The 17,312-nt window shown below is 42.4% G+C and overlaps 1 protein-coding gene across 1 annotated transcript; it reads left to right on the forward strand.

Annotated features, from left to right (window-relative positions):
• The first annotated feature begins 551 nt into the window (after nt 1-551).
• On the forward strand, nt 552-15,652 carry LOC124722280. The gene is made up of 6 exons (XM_047247467.1): nt 552-671; nt 10,665-10,761; nt 12,355-12,435; nt 12,975-13,064; nt 13,173-13,274; nt 15,408-15,652. The coding sequence occupies exons 1-6, from the start codon at nt 565-567 to the stop codon at nt 15,582-15,584; spliced, it is 654 nt and encodes a 217-aa protein (XP_047103423.1). The 5' UTR covers nt 552-564; the 3' UTR covers nt 15,585-15,652.
• The last annotated feature ends 1,660 nt before the right edge of the window (nt 15,653-17,312 follow it).

The raw sequence follows: 17,312 nt of genomic DNA on the forward strand, positions 1-17,312 counted from the left end.
TGATGACCTCAGTAGTTAAGTCCCATAGTGCTCAGAGCTATTTGAACCATTTTTTGAACCCAAACACGATAACTCCTTTCTTCCACTCCGTCACGTCTCCACGTGTTACTGCGCTAATCCATAAAAGCGACTAGAATGTGCACACCACTTCACTAAAATGACTTAGCGTCAAGCGGCCCGTTGCTCATGTAAGCTTGTTTCTAATATTTTGTCCGGTTAGCTACGTGTGAGATATTTATAATCGTAATCTTTACCTATACCTGAGATAACGGGTCACGAGCATCGAAGATCTGACCTGGCTATGCTAGGATCCAAGTGTACCCGCAATCACAGCGCCTTCTTGCTCAGTCTGAAAATAATTGTGTGGCGGTAAAAAAGGCGGCGCCGAGCTGTGAGCAGCGCGGGAAAACACTAGGCTCAAGGGTATAAGTGCAGGTAACGAAGCGGGCGTGCTTCTTTTTTCTGCGAACGCCGTGACGTCAGGTCGGAAGCTGAAGGTTGCGCATCCGGGTGTGTGTGTGGGTATATAGCGGCGGCGCGGGGCGCTACCTCACAGTCCCAGCCATGGCCGCCACACCTGCAGTGTTCGCCGGCGCCGTTGCGTTGCTCGCTGCTTCCGCCAGTGCTTTCAACGCACAGGGGCCAGTTATAGCATCAGAGTTCACCACCAGGCATGTATTCGCTGCGGCTCCTCATACTCGCGACCTTCATGTGGCCTGCTGAACACCGTATTTAGTAAACTGACTGTCCAATATCACTTTTGGTTGCTCGTCCAAACGCTTCAGTACCGTACGGTCTGTTGGCTTTCGCTTCGGTATGTTCGGCCGACGTTTGTTAAATGCTTTTCTGACTCTCGTATTGGAATTTTCAGCTCCTCCCGTGCTTTCAGAAAATAATAATGAAATTAGGTATAGGTCCGCCATTTTGCAAGTACACAATTATTAAACTTCCCGGCAGATTAAAACTGTGTGCCGGACCGAGACTCGAACTCGGGACCTTTGCCTTTCGTGAGCAAGTGCTCTACCAACTGAGCTACCCAAGCACGACTCACGTCCTCTCCTCACAGCTTTAATTCCGCAAGTACCTCGTCTCCTACCTTCCAAACCATCTGTAAAGTCTGGAAGGTAGGAGACGAGATACTGGCAGAAGTAAATCTGTGAGGACGAGGCGTCAGTCGTGCTTGGGTAGCTCAGTTGGTAGAGCACTTGCCCACGAAAGGCAAAGGTCCAGAGTTCGAGTCTCGGTCCGGCACACAGTTTTAATCTGCCAGGAAGTTTCATATCAGCGCACACTCCGCTGCAGAGTGAAAATCTCGTTCTACACAATTATTCTTTTGCGTTTATAGCCAAGCATGGTTCATCACAGTTGTGGCACCCTCAGTGGGGTTTACATTTTACATTGTGTGTATCCTGTGACTGCGAACTGAAATCAGCCACAGGTCTAAATTAAGGGTCCATTCTCCTCTGTCAGCCTTTAAAATAAGCGATTTTACGACTATTTTGGAAAAACTAAGGAGGCAATCAACGTAAATCTTTTTGCACATTTTTTGTTGATTCTTGCACAACATATGATTTTTTAAAAGAAATTCGGTAATCATTAAGCCCTCCATCCCAGGAGCTAAGGTTGCTCTGTCCAAAATGAGGTGTGACCATGACCGAAGTGCTGCAGTCTGGAAATCTTATCTGTAATCAAAAAACAATTTCTTTAATACATAGAATATTGCGCACATAGTAATAACATAGTTTCTTTGAAATTTGAAAAAAATATCAAACTGCACAGGTTTGAGACAAAGATATAGTTTTGACTTTTTTTGGTCACGCTATTTCCAATAACTGATGAATAAATTAAAATAAAAAATAGCCTACTACTCCCCGCGGACATGCCCGAGGAGTAATTCTGCCAAATTTCAGAAAGATATCTTTCTTAGTGCGCCCGTAATCCATTCCGTCAGCTTAAGATGAAGTGTGTTTCAAGTTGACGTAATGGATTGCGTGCACACTAATGTCGATTTCTTTTTGAAATTTGGCTGAATTACTCCTCGGACGTGTCTGCAAAGAGTAATAGTCTAATTTTTTATTTTAATTTATTCGTTAGTGATTGCAAAAAGAGTGGCCAAAAACACACGACAAAACTACATCTTTGACAGGACACACTTCATTTTGGACAGAGCAACTTTAATTGCTGGGATGGGGAGCTTAATGTTGACTGAATTTATTTAAATAAATCGGAAGATTATATCCAATAATCAATGAATAATGTTCAAAAAGATTTACGTTGCTTGCTTCATTGTTTTTCCCCAAAAAAATCGTAAAAACGTTAATTTTATAGACTGACTGATGGGAATGGACCTTTAATACAGTGGTTTATATCTGCGTAAAAAACGTATTTTTTGTTTCTATGTAGTTGGAATGACGTTTTCTCCTACTCATTCGTGAATCCTGCGTCTTGTTACGCTGCTGTCGCTTGGATACACAAAGGTAAATTGTGCAATGAAACGTATCTGCAACCCATTGTAACAAAACAAGACGCAGGATTCACAAATGGGCTGGAGGAAACGTCACTGCATCTATACAAAAACAGTTTTGACAAATAAATATAAACCAGCCGAAGCTCAGGACAAGCCAAATACAGCAATGATGGCGTGGTGTGTTAATGACCTGTGGCTGATTTCGGTTGGTAGCCACAGGACATACACAATACAGGGTGTTACAAAAGGTACACCCAAACTTTCAGGAAACATTCCTCACACGCAAATAAAGAAAAGATGTTATGTGGACATGTGTCCTGAAACGCTTAATTTCCATGTTAGAGCTCATTTTAGTTTCGTCAGTATGTACTGTACTTCCTCGATTCACCGCCAGTTGGCCCAATTGAAGGAAGGTAATGTTGACTTCGGTGCTTGTGTTGATATGCGACTCATTGCTCTACAGTACTAGCATCAAGCACATTAGTACGTAGCATCAACAGCTTAGTGTTCGTCACGAACGTGGTTTTGCAGTCAGTGCAACGTTTACAAATGCGCAGATGGCAGATGCCCATTTGATGTATGGATTAGCACGGGGCAATAGCCGTGGCGCGGTACGTTTGTATCGAGACAGATTTCCAGAACGAAGGTGTCCCGACAGGAAGACGTTCGAAGCAATTGATCGGCGTCTTAGGGAGCACGGAACATTCCAGCCTATGACTCGCGACTGAGGAAGACCTAGAACGATGAGGACACCTGCAATGGACGAGGCAATTCTTCGTGCAGTTGACGATAACCCTAATGTCAGCGTCAGAGAAGTTGCTGCTGTACAAGGTAACGTTGACCACGTCGCTGTATGGAGAGTGCTACGAGAGAACCAGTTGTTTCCGTACCATGTACAGCGTGTGCAGGCACTATCAGCAGCTGATTGGCCTCCACGGTTACACTTCTGCGAATGGTTCATCCAACAGTGTGTCAATCCTCATTTCAGTGCAAATGTTCTCTTTACGGATGAGGCTTCATTCCAACGTGATCAAATTGTAAATTTTCACAATCAACATGTGTGGGCTGACGAGAATCCGCACGCGATTGTGCAATCACGTCATCAACACAGATTTTCTGTGAACATTTGGGCAGGCATTGTTGGTGATGTCTTGATTTGGCCCCATGCTCTTCCACCTACGCTCAATGGAGCACGTTATCATGATTTCATACGGTATACTCTACCTGTGCTGCTAGAAAATGTGCCTTTACAAGTACGACACAACATGTGGTTCATGAACGATGGAGCTCCTGTACATTTCAGTCGAAGTGTTCGTACGCTTCTCAACAACAGATTCGGTGACCGATGGATTGGTGGAGGCGGACCAATTCCATGGCCTCCACGCTCTCCTGACCTCAACCCTCTTGACTTTCATTTATGGGGGCATTTGAAAGCTCTTGTCTACGCAACGCCGGTACCAAATGTAGAGACTCTTCGTGCTCGTATTGTGGACGGCTGTGATACAATACGCCATTCTCCAGGGCTGCATCAGTGCATCAGGGATTCCATGCGACGGAGGGTGGATGCACGTATCCTCGCTAACGGAGGACATTTTGAACATTGCCTGTAACAAAATGTTTGAAGTCACGGTGGCACGTTCTGTTGCTGTGTGTTTCCATTCCATGATTAATGTGATTTGAAGAGAAGTAATAAAATGAGCTCTAACATGGAAAGTAAGCTTTTCCGGAGACATGTCCATATAACATATTTTCTTTCTTTGTGTGTGAGGAATGTTTCCTGAAAGTTTGGCCGTACCTTTTTGTAACACCCTGTATACAATAAAAGAGAAAAGCCCACTGAGGATGCCACAACTGTGGTGGAACATGTTTGTGTATTAAAGCAAAACAATAATTGTGTACTAGCAGAAAGGTGGACCCGTATTTAATTTCATTACGATCTTTCTGAAGTTTCATCAGCGCGACTGACAGACATTGCTGGTGGCGAGCAAGTGTGTGAATCTCTGACAATGCCAGCGACTTGTGCTGGCCAATCGTCAGATAAATTATTAAACAAAATTCGAGCCAAATCCGGATGGTTCTTTTGAAAATGGCACAGCCGACTTCCTTCGCCATCTTTTCCTAATCCGAGATTGTGTTCTTCTCGTTGACGACGGGACGTTAAACGCTAATCTTCTTTCCTTCTTTTACAGAAACTTTAACAATTTTGCACTCCAATAGCGATTCTAGAAATGCGATTTTGGCTGCCAGATTTTATCTTCCGCAAACGGCGTTCGGCTCCATATAAACGTTCTACTGCATTTAAGTAGTGGTTCTGACGTCAGGCTGTGACTCGATTTTTAAAATGTTGCTTTAAATATTGGACTGACGAGAAAATTATTCATCTTCTATATTTGATTTGCCGAGAGTTTTGCTGTTCGGCGAGCAGGATAACTGACAGTGACCGAAGCAGAAAGGATATAAAATGCATACTGTCAATAGCAAAGGAAAAGTTTCTAAAAGAGAGAAAATTGTTGACAGTGAATGTAAATTAAATATTATGAGATATTTGCTGGAGGTATTTTTCGGGAGTGTGTAGCCTTGTATGGAACCAAACATGGACGGTAAAGAGTTCAGACAAGAAGAAGGTAGAAGCTTTTGAAATTTGGTGCCACAGAAGTGGCCGAAGATTAGATGAAGAGATACTACATCGAAATGGAGGTAAAAGAAATTTATAGTACGATCGGACTAAAAGATGAGACTAATTGATAACACTCATCTTGTGACGTTAAGGAATCGTCAATATGGTAAAGGAAAGAAGCGTGTCGGGTTCAAATTGAAGAGGGGAATTTGGAAAAAAATACATTCCCAGAGTAATTTTTGTAATTTCGGAAAAAGACTGAATTATGCAAAAAGTGAATCCTATTATTTAAAAATAGAATAAAAATATTACAACTCTATTATTGGCCTCGAAAAGAGGCAAAAGTCAGAAAAGTATCTGGAGATACAACTCTCTCCCCTACAGCTGATATTTCTTGCTCCAGTTTGTCATCTGCAACAAATCAGGATTTATCCATGGTACATTACGTACGCAGGGTGTCCTAGGAGGAATGGTCATTATTCAAGGATATGATAGGAAAACGTATTCGAAGTAAAAATCTAGTAAACATGGGCTCTAAAGTGCATACCTTAAGACCTATGAGCATTTCGATTTCGATACTGTAAAACACGTCTCTTCTACTGAACAATATTATAACAAGGAAAGTTGCTACTCACCATATAGTGGAGATGCTGAGTTGCAGATAGGCACAACAAAAAGACTGTCACAAATAAAGCTTTCAGCCAGTAAGGCATTCTTCAAAAATAGACACACACACACACACACACACACACACACACACACACACACAAGAGAGAGAGAGAGAGAGAGAGAGAGAGAGACAGTCTCGCAAACGCAAATCACACATACGACTGCAGTCTCAGGCAACTGAAACTAGACTTATCTGATATGCAAAAACAGAAATTCACATGGAAGATCAACGCCTTGACAACATAACCGCCATTGAAGCCAATATGACATGCGAGTTGAACAATATGTCAAAGAAATACTTTTCTGACACTGTTACATGTTTGTTCCTTGTGTACACCACCTGAAGCACTAAAACCACCATCTTAACGTTTCTCTGTCTTCTGTTAATCCACTCTCAAAACTTATTGCAAAAAATTGACTTCTGAACAGGTGTGTGTGTGTGTGTGTGTGTGTGTGTGTGTGTGTGTGTGTCGTGTTTGTTGCCGAAGGCCTTAGTGGCCGAAAGCTTTAATTGTGAGAGTCTTTTTGTTGTGCCTATCTGCGACTCAGCATCTCCGCTATATGGTGAGTAGCAACTTCCCTTTTCATACAATTGTTATATTGCATCCTGGATATTCCACTGTTTAATCTTCTACTGAACAAGTGTTCATAGCTCTTAAGGTATGCATTTTAGAGACCACGTTTACTATACAATTTTATTCTTGTTTGGTACCGTACTCCTAAAATATGGAAAGCGAAGAGCTTACAGTAGAAGAGATTTGTTTCACAGTATCGAAGAACCGAAGTTTTCTAGACTATTTGTTTCGAATGCTCGTTCCTGTCATATCACTGCATGTTGACATTTCTTCCTGGGACGCCCTGTATGTTTACATTATCAGGCTCTAGGCCTAAAATGAAACCATTGCTTTTTTCCCTGTTTTGTTGATGTTGGGCTATGTACGTACTGCCATTATTTTACTTTTTGCTGTCAATAGTGATTTGTTAATAATCTTTTAACTATCATTCGCTAGGTTAATGTAATAGATTTTGAAACTACTGTAAGGACATATGTTACTTGTGATGGGCTTTGTAAATTGGTGAGCGACGAGAGGGGGTTTTGTATGTACATACTTTTTTTTTAATAAGGCAACTGAAATTATACCTCATGGTCTCCCTGACTATAGTATGTACGACTGGCAGTCTTTTTTGTGTTGTTTCTGTTATTAGCGTCTATTTTCATCCGTGGTTATTACTGTGTAAGAAGACTGCTCCATTTTGATATAAGCTCACCAGAAAAAACGTTAGTCACACCCTTAGAAGAACACACTAGTCGCTTTGGAGAGCTGTATATGACGTTCAGTTGGCACCAGGCTGTCATGTACTCGTCAAACGCTGGCGTAAGTCAGGACAGTGAGGTATATTCGTGCCAGTCGGTTGTATGGAAGTAAGTGCAGTAAGATGTGTCGAAGTGGAGGCATGACAGAAGGGCAGAACGGAGCTGTTGTGTTTAGATGTGCCCATGAACACCAATGATTGAAACTGGCCGATATGTTTGTGCATCAATGCGGGCTGTCTAACATGTCTACAGGGAATGGTGTACTACTGGCAGTCATTTAACTTGGCGTGTGAACAGTGACCATAAAAAGAGTCTATTGTGTTTATTTCAACATTTTCGATTTTGCCCTTTCTTCTATATCTTCATGATGAGTTTTCTGAAAACACTCCCATCTTCCAAGACGCTAGCAGCTGTGTTCATAGGGCTGCACGTGTACATTCTTGGGCTGTCTAACACTCAAGATCCCTACTACACCTCATCTGGCTCGCCAGATCACCTGATCTTAATCCCATGTAAAATGTCTAGAACAACTGGGAATGGAGGATGAAATGTAGCAATCAACATCTCCGCAGTTTGGTAGCTCTATGTGATCTGATCATCAATGAGCAGCTTCAGCTGGATATGTAGTACATGAAGAAACTTTTGAATTCTCCTCTTTGTCATAATGAGGCTGATATCAAGGCTAGAGGTGGTGTTACAATGTATTAGCGTGATGTCTCCGGGGGTTGGCAAGATTTTTCGTGCGCCTGAGCATATATTTTAATTCTGAATACACTCTATCACCTGACGTAAAAAACTGGTCTCACAGTGCCAAGTGTAGTGTGCTACACTGGTTGCCTGAAACGGTCTATCGTTGACAGTGGCTCACTGTCCCTTTCTTGCCATACATTAAATTAAGTATAGCTTAAGGCGCTGTCACATATGAGACTGAGTGGTCATTGAAAGTCGAGTAGCTGCTGACCTAGCACCCAAGTTAGTAAAGGATGAAGGTGATTTCCAGGACAGTTCAGGGCCACCCAACAACAAGTGTCATGAGGATCTGACCCCTCCCTGCCCCCTCCCCCCACCCACAATGTCGCCTTCTCCACCTTCCCTCTTCAAGGTCACCCCCTCCTCTCCTACCACCTCCCCCTCTCTCTTCTCACATGCAGCATTGCCATATTTCTTCCAAAATGGGGGATTTAGCCAACAAGTGTTGCTTAAAAAATTCAAGGTGGTAGAAAGAGGTCAGTTAAAATGGCTGAATCAACATTTTATATCTTGTACTATGTTGAACGTAATGTACTTGTAATATTTAAGAATGATGACCTTCTGTCTGCATCAACTTTCCACAAATGTGTCTCAGTTATTGAGTAGAGTAATCGACTCAAACGGTAGGTAATGCATCAGTATTTGTGTTGATGTTTCATGTCTTTCTCTTATTAGTACAGTACTGGGTCAGGTACACTTTGTGGAAGTTTAGCCAGTTGCCTCATGTCTCAAGCAGCTGTTAGTGGAAATCTCTCTATGACATGTAATGTCTTCAAGTCTTTTTGTTATATGAAAAGTGCTGTTTCATCCGAATCAGTCTCCATTAGCAAAGGACTCTACTTACTTTACTTTCTGTACTGAATATACATGTATCTACAGTACAGCAGTAGTGTAGTTTGAAGTAAAATTTTGCAGTCTATCTCACTGCATCTGGGTTTTGTAGATACAAGCCTTGCACTCAGATGTGCCAAGAAGGCTGCACCTGCTATCCCTTCCAGAGAAACTTCACAGGCAGTCCTCCACAAGGGAACGGAGTCAGCATGCATCCTACCTACTGGCAGCATCACAGCATTAATGCCTCTGTTACAAAATATTTTGTCTCTGACCTCTTCTGCTGCACGCACACACACACACACTGTCTTCTTTTCCCTTCCAACCAGGCCTTTGAAGCATGTAATATTTACTGCGCTCTTTACAGTCTCAGTCTCTTGAAGTGAAACAAAACTCCAAAGTAAAGTGGCCAGTTTTGCTTTATCTCACTACAGTATGACTCTTATCCTTATAATTAGGCATCAATGCGACACTGATTTTATGCTTCTCTATTCCTTCACCTCTTTTTACCACATATGGAATCGAAAATGATCTGTGATAAGTATTTTAATCTGCACCGGGGCCCTAGAATTGTTCTGGAAACTGCCTTCATCCTCTACTCATGTTGGGTGCTTCCCATTCTCCCATTGTGTTGGTCTTTGGTGCCATATCAAACTGGACGAATAATAGTTTATACATGTTCGTGAATCTCGTCCACCCATCGCCCCTGCTCACAAGCATTCCGGGTGAGCAATCATTCATTAACCTAACTATTCGTTATTGTATTCACTCTTGTGAGAACGTAATCAAAACATTTATGTAAAAAATTATGCCTTCAAATTTATGTTAATTTGTGTTTCAGGGCTGTTATTTTCTTCCATTGGTAAATTCTTTGATTTTGAACTTATCATTCATAATCTTCTGATTTGAATGATTCATTTTATCACTTACATGTTTCTACGTCGGGATACGTATACTGCACAATCCACTGTACAGTGTGTGGTGGGCGGTTCTCCCTGTCAGACATGGATCGAGGAAAAAGTACTGTTGGCACCTCTCCTTACCATTATTCAATCTAAATAATTTCCAAAAAAGTTAAAAAAAAAGTCTATTCTGACCAAACTAATGGCCTGAAGTAAACGAGAACAGGATTTTCATGGTCCTTGTACAGTCTCACTAACTGCAATGATTTCTGTGATATTGAGTGCATCGAATTTCTTACGAAAAGGTCTATATTTTCTACAGTTTTATCCTGCCTACGAAGATTTTATGGCTGCTGTGGACTCCTAGTGTTTATGACCAATGACTTCAATAAAATACTATTTTATTTACCATATTTTTTATTGCCAAAGCCCTATTACGCTTCGTCAAAGCTTGTAATAGGTACCATAGCTTGTAACAGCTACCTATCTTCTCGACTTCGTATTTTTCTTATTGGTCATTGATTGGACTTCAGAAAGCAGGTGATAAAATCTTCATTAGACATTCTCCAGAAATCTGGCGAGTACTCATCGACACCTCGGTAAATACCTCGCCTATTCAGAATTTGGTGGGCACTTGCTCTGCGATCGCCGAATGCCGCATGTAAATTTTTACTAAGGCCTAAAAGATTATTCTTTTAATTATGACTTTGAAGGTTATTAGTTTCATTGTTTTGAATTTTCTTTTATTGGTTATTTGTGTTTGAATTAGTGTGGCTTTTTTAACTTTATTAGAGCGAAAGGTTTTCGGTTCTGGCGCCGGCTTTACATAGACCGGCAGATTACAGTAACGTAATTTTTTGTAGGTATTTTCGCTACGTTCATCTGTACTTATGTATTGTTTATATAGAAGATTGTTTCCGAATTGAAGTGCCATATATAACCTGCTTTACCGTCTTGATGATAGTGAATGATTAGTAAAATAATTTTCCCTAGTTTGTGGATACTAGTGTAGCTTCACCTCTACAGGCCTGTCACGTGTGGGAATTCGCACTGTTTTTATTGCACTCGTAAGGAAGTGGCTAACAAAGTAACGCTTTGCTTGTGTGTTGGCAGCCTGCTGTTCGACGACCTAGTGCAGCCGCTGTGCACAGAATCCACGACCAATGACGCGTGCTACGGCTGTTTCGCGCGCTACGCCAGGATGAGGCAGGTAGTGTATACAGCTTGACAGACACGAAAAATGTGACCTCTTTCTAACAAAAAAATAACATTCTGCCTTCTACGAGATAATATTACAAACTATAAATAGTATTCTCTCCTTTGTGTATTAACGAACATTTATTTACATAGTTTTTATTTATTTGTGATCATACGCAAGTGTTGCTCTTCTAGTGGCTGTGGAAAAGTGTGTTTTCTACGACAGAAAAAAGAGAGGTATACTAGTTTATTGTATTTCTAGAATATGCTATATAAATTATGAAATTGCTGCGTGATATATCACAAACGTCCACAGCTCGTGGTCGTGCGGTAGCGTTCTCGCTTCCTACGCCCGGGTTCCTGGGTTCGATTCCCGGCGGGGTCAGGGATTTTCTCTCCCTCGTGATGACTGGGTGTTGTGTGATGTCCTTAGGTTAGTTAGGTTTAAGTAGTTCTAAGTTCTAGGGAACCGATGACCATAGATGTTAAGTCCCATAGTGCTCAGAGCCATTTTTATCACAAACGTTTATATGAAATAAATTTAATCTGCATGTAATATCTAATTATTCATTGCGCTTTCTACTTCTAATGCGTCCTGGTATCAGCAGACTCAAATAAGTATGTTCAGGGCAAGAATGGATGAATTGGTCCAGTTAGCTGCCTCGTGTGTCACTGGTTCCCTGTTGTGCAAATGTTCCTAAATTAATGATCTACTAATATGTAATATCTAATAACCTAATAATCACCATGAAATTTGTCTCATCTCATCTTTCTTTCTCAATGTCATGTATAAATATGGTACTGAAACGGTGCATCACTTTTGTATCCTGACAGTTAAGACAAAAAACTCCGTGTTAATGAACACCGTGGGCGGAGAACAGTCCATCCGTTACAGCAGTTGTCTCTATGACAGTTGGGGGTCAACATAAAATGATGTATCAACAGAAAAGTTCTTCTTCCAGTTCCCCTGATGTCCCCACAGGTTAAAATTGCGGACGAAGCGTACCTTCCGGTATTGGTTTCATTCTGCCATAGGACGACACCGACCTTCTAATAGGCGAACATTCAACCAGCAGATTCAAGTTACATACATTGATCTAGCAGAAAAACCATTTCTACTGACTTTTATTAAACTTCCTTCCAGCTACTCCGTTCAGTGCTCGCGACATCCTTTGCTGTAGCTGAATCAAACTTCTTCTTCTACTGCTCGTCTTCCCTTTCACGGAAATTTGAGGCCATATGAATTTTTTGGAAATTTGTGGTAAGTTCCTATGGAATCAAACTGCTGAGGTCATCGGTCCCTAGGCTTACACATTACTTAATCTAATTTAAACTAACTTACTCCAAGAACAACACACACACCGATGCCCGAGGGAGGACTCGAACCTCCTACGGGGGGAGCCGCGGCTACCCCGCGCGGTCGAGGCCATATGATCCACTCCGGTTTCAAATATATGTTTCAGAAATTTATCATTTTGTTTCGCTTTCTTTTACTTCAGGCGAAATAGACAAATCATATTTCCTTACAAATAAGATAAATAGTTATGTTTTCCCATGTTTTTCGGAGAAGAACTACAGCTGTATTTTAATTACTTTTTAATTACAGGTACCAGATGCATACGATGAACTCAAAAAGTGCGCCAGGGACTACTTGAATGGTACGTCCTATGCAGAATGTCAGGCAGTGGTGAGTCAATAAATTATTTTCATAATGATAACAATATATAAAGTTCACCGAGTCTAAACTGCCCTTTAAGGTAATGTTTATGCACAACATACCCGTAATGAGGCAGTTCCGAATCGCTGTTTAGCCCGTGCATCTTCTATAGCTCTGTAGCTCTATATAACTGTCACGTCGATAGTCAACTTAGCTTCAATATGCTTGAATTATTCACGAACAGTAGTGTTAGGTTTATTCTTGCGAGAGTCTTGTACGTAGTTTCTCGCAGTAAAAGGAGAAATTAAATCCAAACGTCTCTTTCACGCTTCAGCAGTCCCAATTTGTAAACGAGTGGCAAGAAAACGGTCGTTTTTAATCACTCCACAAATATTAATTTGCCTTGGACATTATAATTAGGTGACGATCTAACGTGTGCTGCTGTTGAAAACTTTCCCGTGAGTTGAAACACGACGCGAGAGACCAACGCGCTTTAACATTACCCTACCTTGATGCTCTGTAAGAATGTAAAAGTGACTGCTTCATCCCATTTTTTCTTTCATTTTCAGATCGGAGATGCTACAGGCAGTCAAAGCGGACAGTCGAATGTATTCTGCGATTTTGAAAAATGCGTTAGGAAGCGGGACATGTTGCATCTGGTAAGTGTGACGAACAATAACTTATGTACATGTGCGCCTTGTTTGAGAAATTATGAAAATTTCTGAAACAACTTTCTTTATCTTTCATCATTTGTTTGCTTTTTTTAGGTCGATGAATGTGCCAGACAGAGTGACAATTCCAAATCTGAAGCGGAGAAGTACGTACAAACAACATCCTGCGTTCTTGAAGAAATGCACCGACGCAAATTTGTAAGTGCTTAGCTAACTAAAAAACAAAAAAAGCGTGATGCTTATCGAAAAGCAAACTATGTACGGATAATGCTGAATGCATTCGAAGAGTTATGGACCGTTTTTCACGTAAACCATTATTTATGGAGCTATTGATAATTTTCTGTATCTCACAAACAACAATTTGGAAAAATGTAATACTAACTCACTCGTTCGGAAAATGATATGTAGGTATAGATGGTTCGGTAGTATTCAAACCTGTCATGACCTTCCTGCCATTTTTGGAATTTAGGTTGTATTGAACTGGGGACCTAGAAACGACGGAGAGGTTTCGTTACCGCCGTAGCCCTCAGTTGTACACAACCCCACAACAGGCTACAGCAGTCCACTCACCCCACCACCGCCCCACGCCGAACCCAGGGTTATTGTGCAGTTCGGCCCCCAATGGACCCACCGGGAACGTCTCATACCAGACGAGTTGTGTTGTAGAGTCTGCGTGGTATAGTAATTATGGTGTACGCGTACATGGAGACAGTATTTGTGCAGCAATCGCTGACAGTGTAAATGAGGCAGAATAAGAGGAACCACCCCGCATTCGTCGATGCAGATGGAAAACCGCCTTAAAAACTATCCACAGACTGGCCGGCACACCGAACCTAGACACTAATCCGCCGGGCGGAATCGTGCCGGGGGCTGGCACGCCTTCGCGCTCAGAAAGCACTGCGTTAGACCGAACAGGTAACCGGGCGGGCCTGGAATTTAGGTTACTATGTTATTCTTAAAGTCTATGCGTAATTCGTCTATCTTAATGCATCTTGCTCACCAGGTGGAATAGTTTTGCATAGTTTTCTCTTCCAAGGCTGTGAGACTCTTCAACACGTGGCGAAACAACGTCCAGACGTTGTGAGGTTGGGCGGCCACCGCTCATGTACAGATGTCGGACGTCGTAGGTTGGGCAGACTGGTAAAACAGGACAGGCGACGAACTGTGGCAGACCTAACATTATACTTTAGTACCGGGTAGAGTACAAGTGTATCTGAACACACAGTGAACCAAACACTCCTAACAATGGGCCTCCGCAGCCGATGATCCATTTATATGCATTGTTAACACCATGTCATCGGCAACTGCGATTGAAATGGGCACGTTAGCATCAGCACTGGACGTTGGCGCAGTGGCAGATTTTTGCATGGTTTGATGAATCCCTATACCTCCTTCATTATGCCGATGAGAGGGCGAAAATCCGTCGTCTTCCAGAGAACAGCCCCTCGACAAGTGTACTGCAGGACGGAGACAATCTGGCGGTGGCTCCATTATTCGCGTGGGTACCCATGGGCCGAGTGGAGCTCGTGAAAGGCACCATGACGCCCAAGGAGTATCGTACATTGGTTGCAAAAATGGTTCCAATGGCTCTGAGCACTATGGGACTTAACTTCTAAGGTCCTAAGTCCCCTAGAACTTAGAACTACTTAAACCTAACTAACCTAAGGACATCACACACATCCATGCCCGAGGCAGGATTCGAACCTGCGGCCCTAGCGGTCGCGCGGTTCCAGACTGTAGCGTCTAGAATCGCTCGGCCACCCCGGCCGGCCACTGGTTGCAGATGACGTACATCTCTTCATGACGATCGTGTTTCCCAACGGCAGTGGTATTTTTCAACAAGATTTCACAAGGCCAGAAGTATGATGAAGTGGTTCTAGTAACACAGTGGCGAGTTCCAATTGATGTGCTGGCCCTCCAACTCGCCAGATCTGAACCCGATCGAGCACATCTGCGTCAGAACTCATCGCCCCCCTCCCCAGAATTTACAGGAATTGGGTTACCTGTATGTAGATGTGGTACCAACTCCCTCCAGCGACCTACCAAGGCGTCATTGTTTCCGTGCCACGACGCGTCACCGCCGTTATCCGTGCCAAGGATGGACATACCGGCTATTACGTAGGTGGTCGTAATGTTCTGGCTGATCGCTGTACGTAGACGGCACAATCTCAATTCGGAACCATACAGAGGGGTGTAGACAGTCTAACTCTGCGAATGGAAAAGGCTAGGGGAGAGGGGTGGGGGAGGCTGATGCTGTATGTAGACTGATGTAGACCGTACGGTAACTTGCGGAGTTCAGACGTGCTTGTAACACAGGTTGTCTGTTTACAGCTGTCGGGACCTCGATACCCAGGCGGCTTCTCGAGTCCGAAGGCGTACGCGCTGTACGTGACGGAGGCCGGTGAGCTGCGTGTGATGTCGACGTACGTGGGCGCCAACGATCAGTTCAGCTGCGAGCCCTCACCTTCCCCACTCGGGCCGATTCCTGCTTCGGCCGACGGAAAATAACACCTCGCAACCAATTTCCTTTAATGTAAAACAAAATTATCCTTCAACTATTAAAAGGCTTAACCATATTCTGTGTATATTTCATTTCTATCATCGAAATCGTAACCTTTGCTTTCAGAACAATTAATGGCAGCTCCAGATATTTGTGGTCATTTAAATCTGCATGCTGGACTGGGGCTCAAAACTGAAACCTGTGCTTCGCAGGTGGCGCTCTTACCTACTTGGTTAAGCTCCATTAAATGCAGGAGTAGTATTTGTCATAGCAGACTGGAGAAAGAGAATATTAACATACCATTACTTAATTGCAGAAGCGACAGTGGAAAGATCCCAGAACTATACCCGGATCAGAGCAAGAAAGAGATTGACAGTTCATTGCTTACACGAGAGCTACCATAGCAATCATCAACCACAGAAAGTGTCGGTCGCGCCTTCTGTTTTGTTCCCCGTTGACATATCGCTCTGTGGACGACAATTACGGCGGCTAACATAACTGTTGCGTTTCCTTTTCGCCATGTGCTTTGTTATTTGGCGCTTATAATACCCAAAAATGGATCAAATGGCTCTGAGCACTATGGGACTTAACATCTGAGGTCATCAGTCCCCTAGACTTAGAACTGCTTAAACCTAACTAACCTAAGGACATCACACACATCCATGCCCGAGGCAGGATTCGAACCTGCGACCGTAGCAGCAGCGCGGTTCCAGACTGAAACGCCTGAACCTCTCGGCCACAACGGCCGGCTATAACACCCAAAAGAATGTCTGCAGCCACCACTGATAGTAAGTAGTAAAGTTAGAAGACTGTTACCAGCTTGCAAGACGGCCTGAGTCCTGCATTTTAACGAGAAACGTATGAAGAAATTCAGAACTGAATGGTACAACTGTTGCACACGCGACCATATTGTCTCTGTAAAACTTATTTACGGTTTTTTCTGAACCAGGAGTAGTATTATGTAATAAACATCTTCACTATTAGTTCTAAAGTAGATAAATACAGTATAGCACAACTAATTCGTTAATGTGCTTCGTGTTAGCAGTAACTTTATTGCACAGATTAACAATAACGTATTTATAAACTTCTGATATTCCAGATCAGTTCATAATGCAGCATATATTGTTGAAAATACGTCACCACCTTACACACAAATAACATGAACATATTGTAAGCCACCTGTTGTTCCAAATTCCACATCTATGGCAATGATGAATATTTATACGAGGGACATTCAGTAATTAGACATATTGATGTAGAAAAACTGTATATTTTTGCAAGATGAGGCTTTACTACTTCTCAACATAATCCCCACCAATATTAATACACTTGTCCCAACGATGAACTAATTTTTATACCTGATGCAAAGAAGTATTTTTCCTGTAGTTTGAGCCACTTTCCCATAAATTCTTTGACCTCCTCATTGCTATTTTTTTTTTTACCACGTTATGCCTCCTTGAGTGAACCAATAAAATGAAAATCCAAGGACGTCAAACCTGGAATGAATGGAGGATGAGTAAGTACTTCCCTACCCATTTTTTCAATGGTTCTTGAGTCAGCTGTGCTGTGTGAGGTCGAACACTCACGTGTAGCGATATTACGCCTTTTCTTGTTCTCTCATTGCTGGCTTAACATTGTTCATCAACATGTCTGGGTAGTTTGCAGTGTTTGTTGTAAACTAATCTTCTAAGTAATCACAAGAAACGCCATCTTGGGCATCCCAAAAACGGTCAATA

Source organism: Schistocerca piceifrons, chromosome X (genome assembly GCF_021461385.2).
Source record: "Schistocerca piceifrons isolate TAMUIC-IGC-003096 chromosome X, iqSchPice1.1, whole genome shotgun sequence".
Taxonomy (NCBI): Eukaryota; Metazoa; Arthropoda; class Insecta; order Orthoptera; family Acrididae; genus Schistocerca; species Schistocerca piceifrons.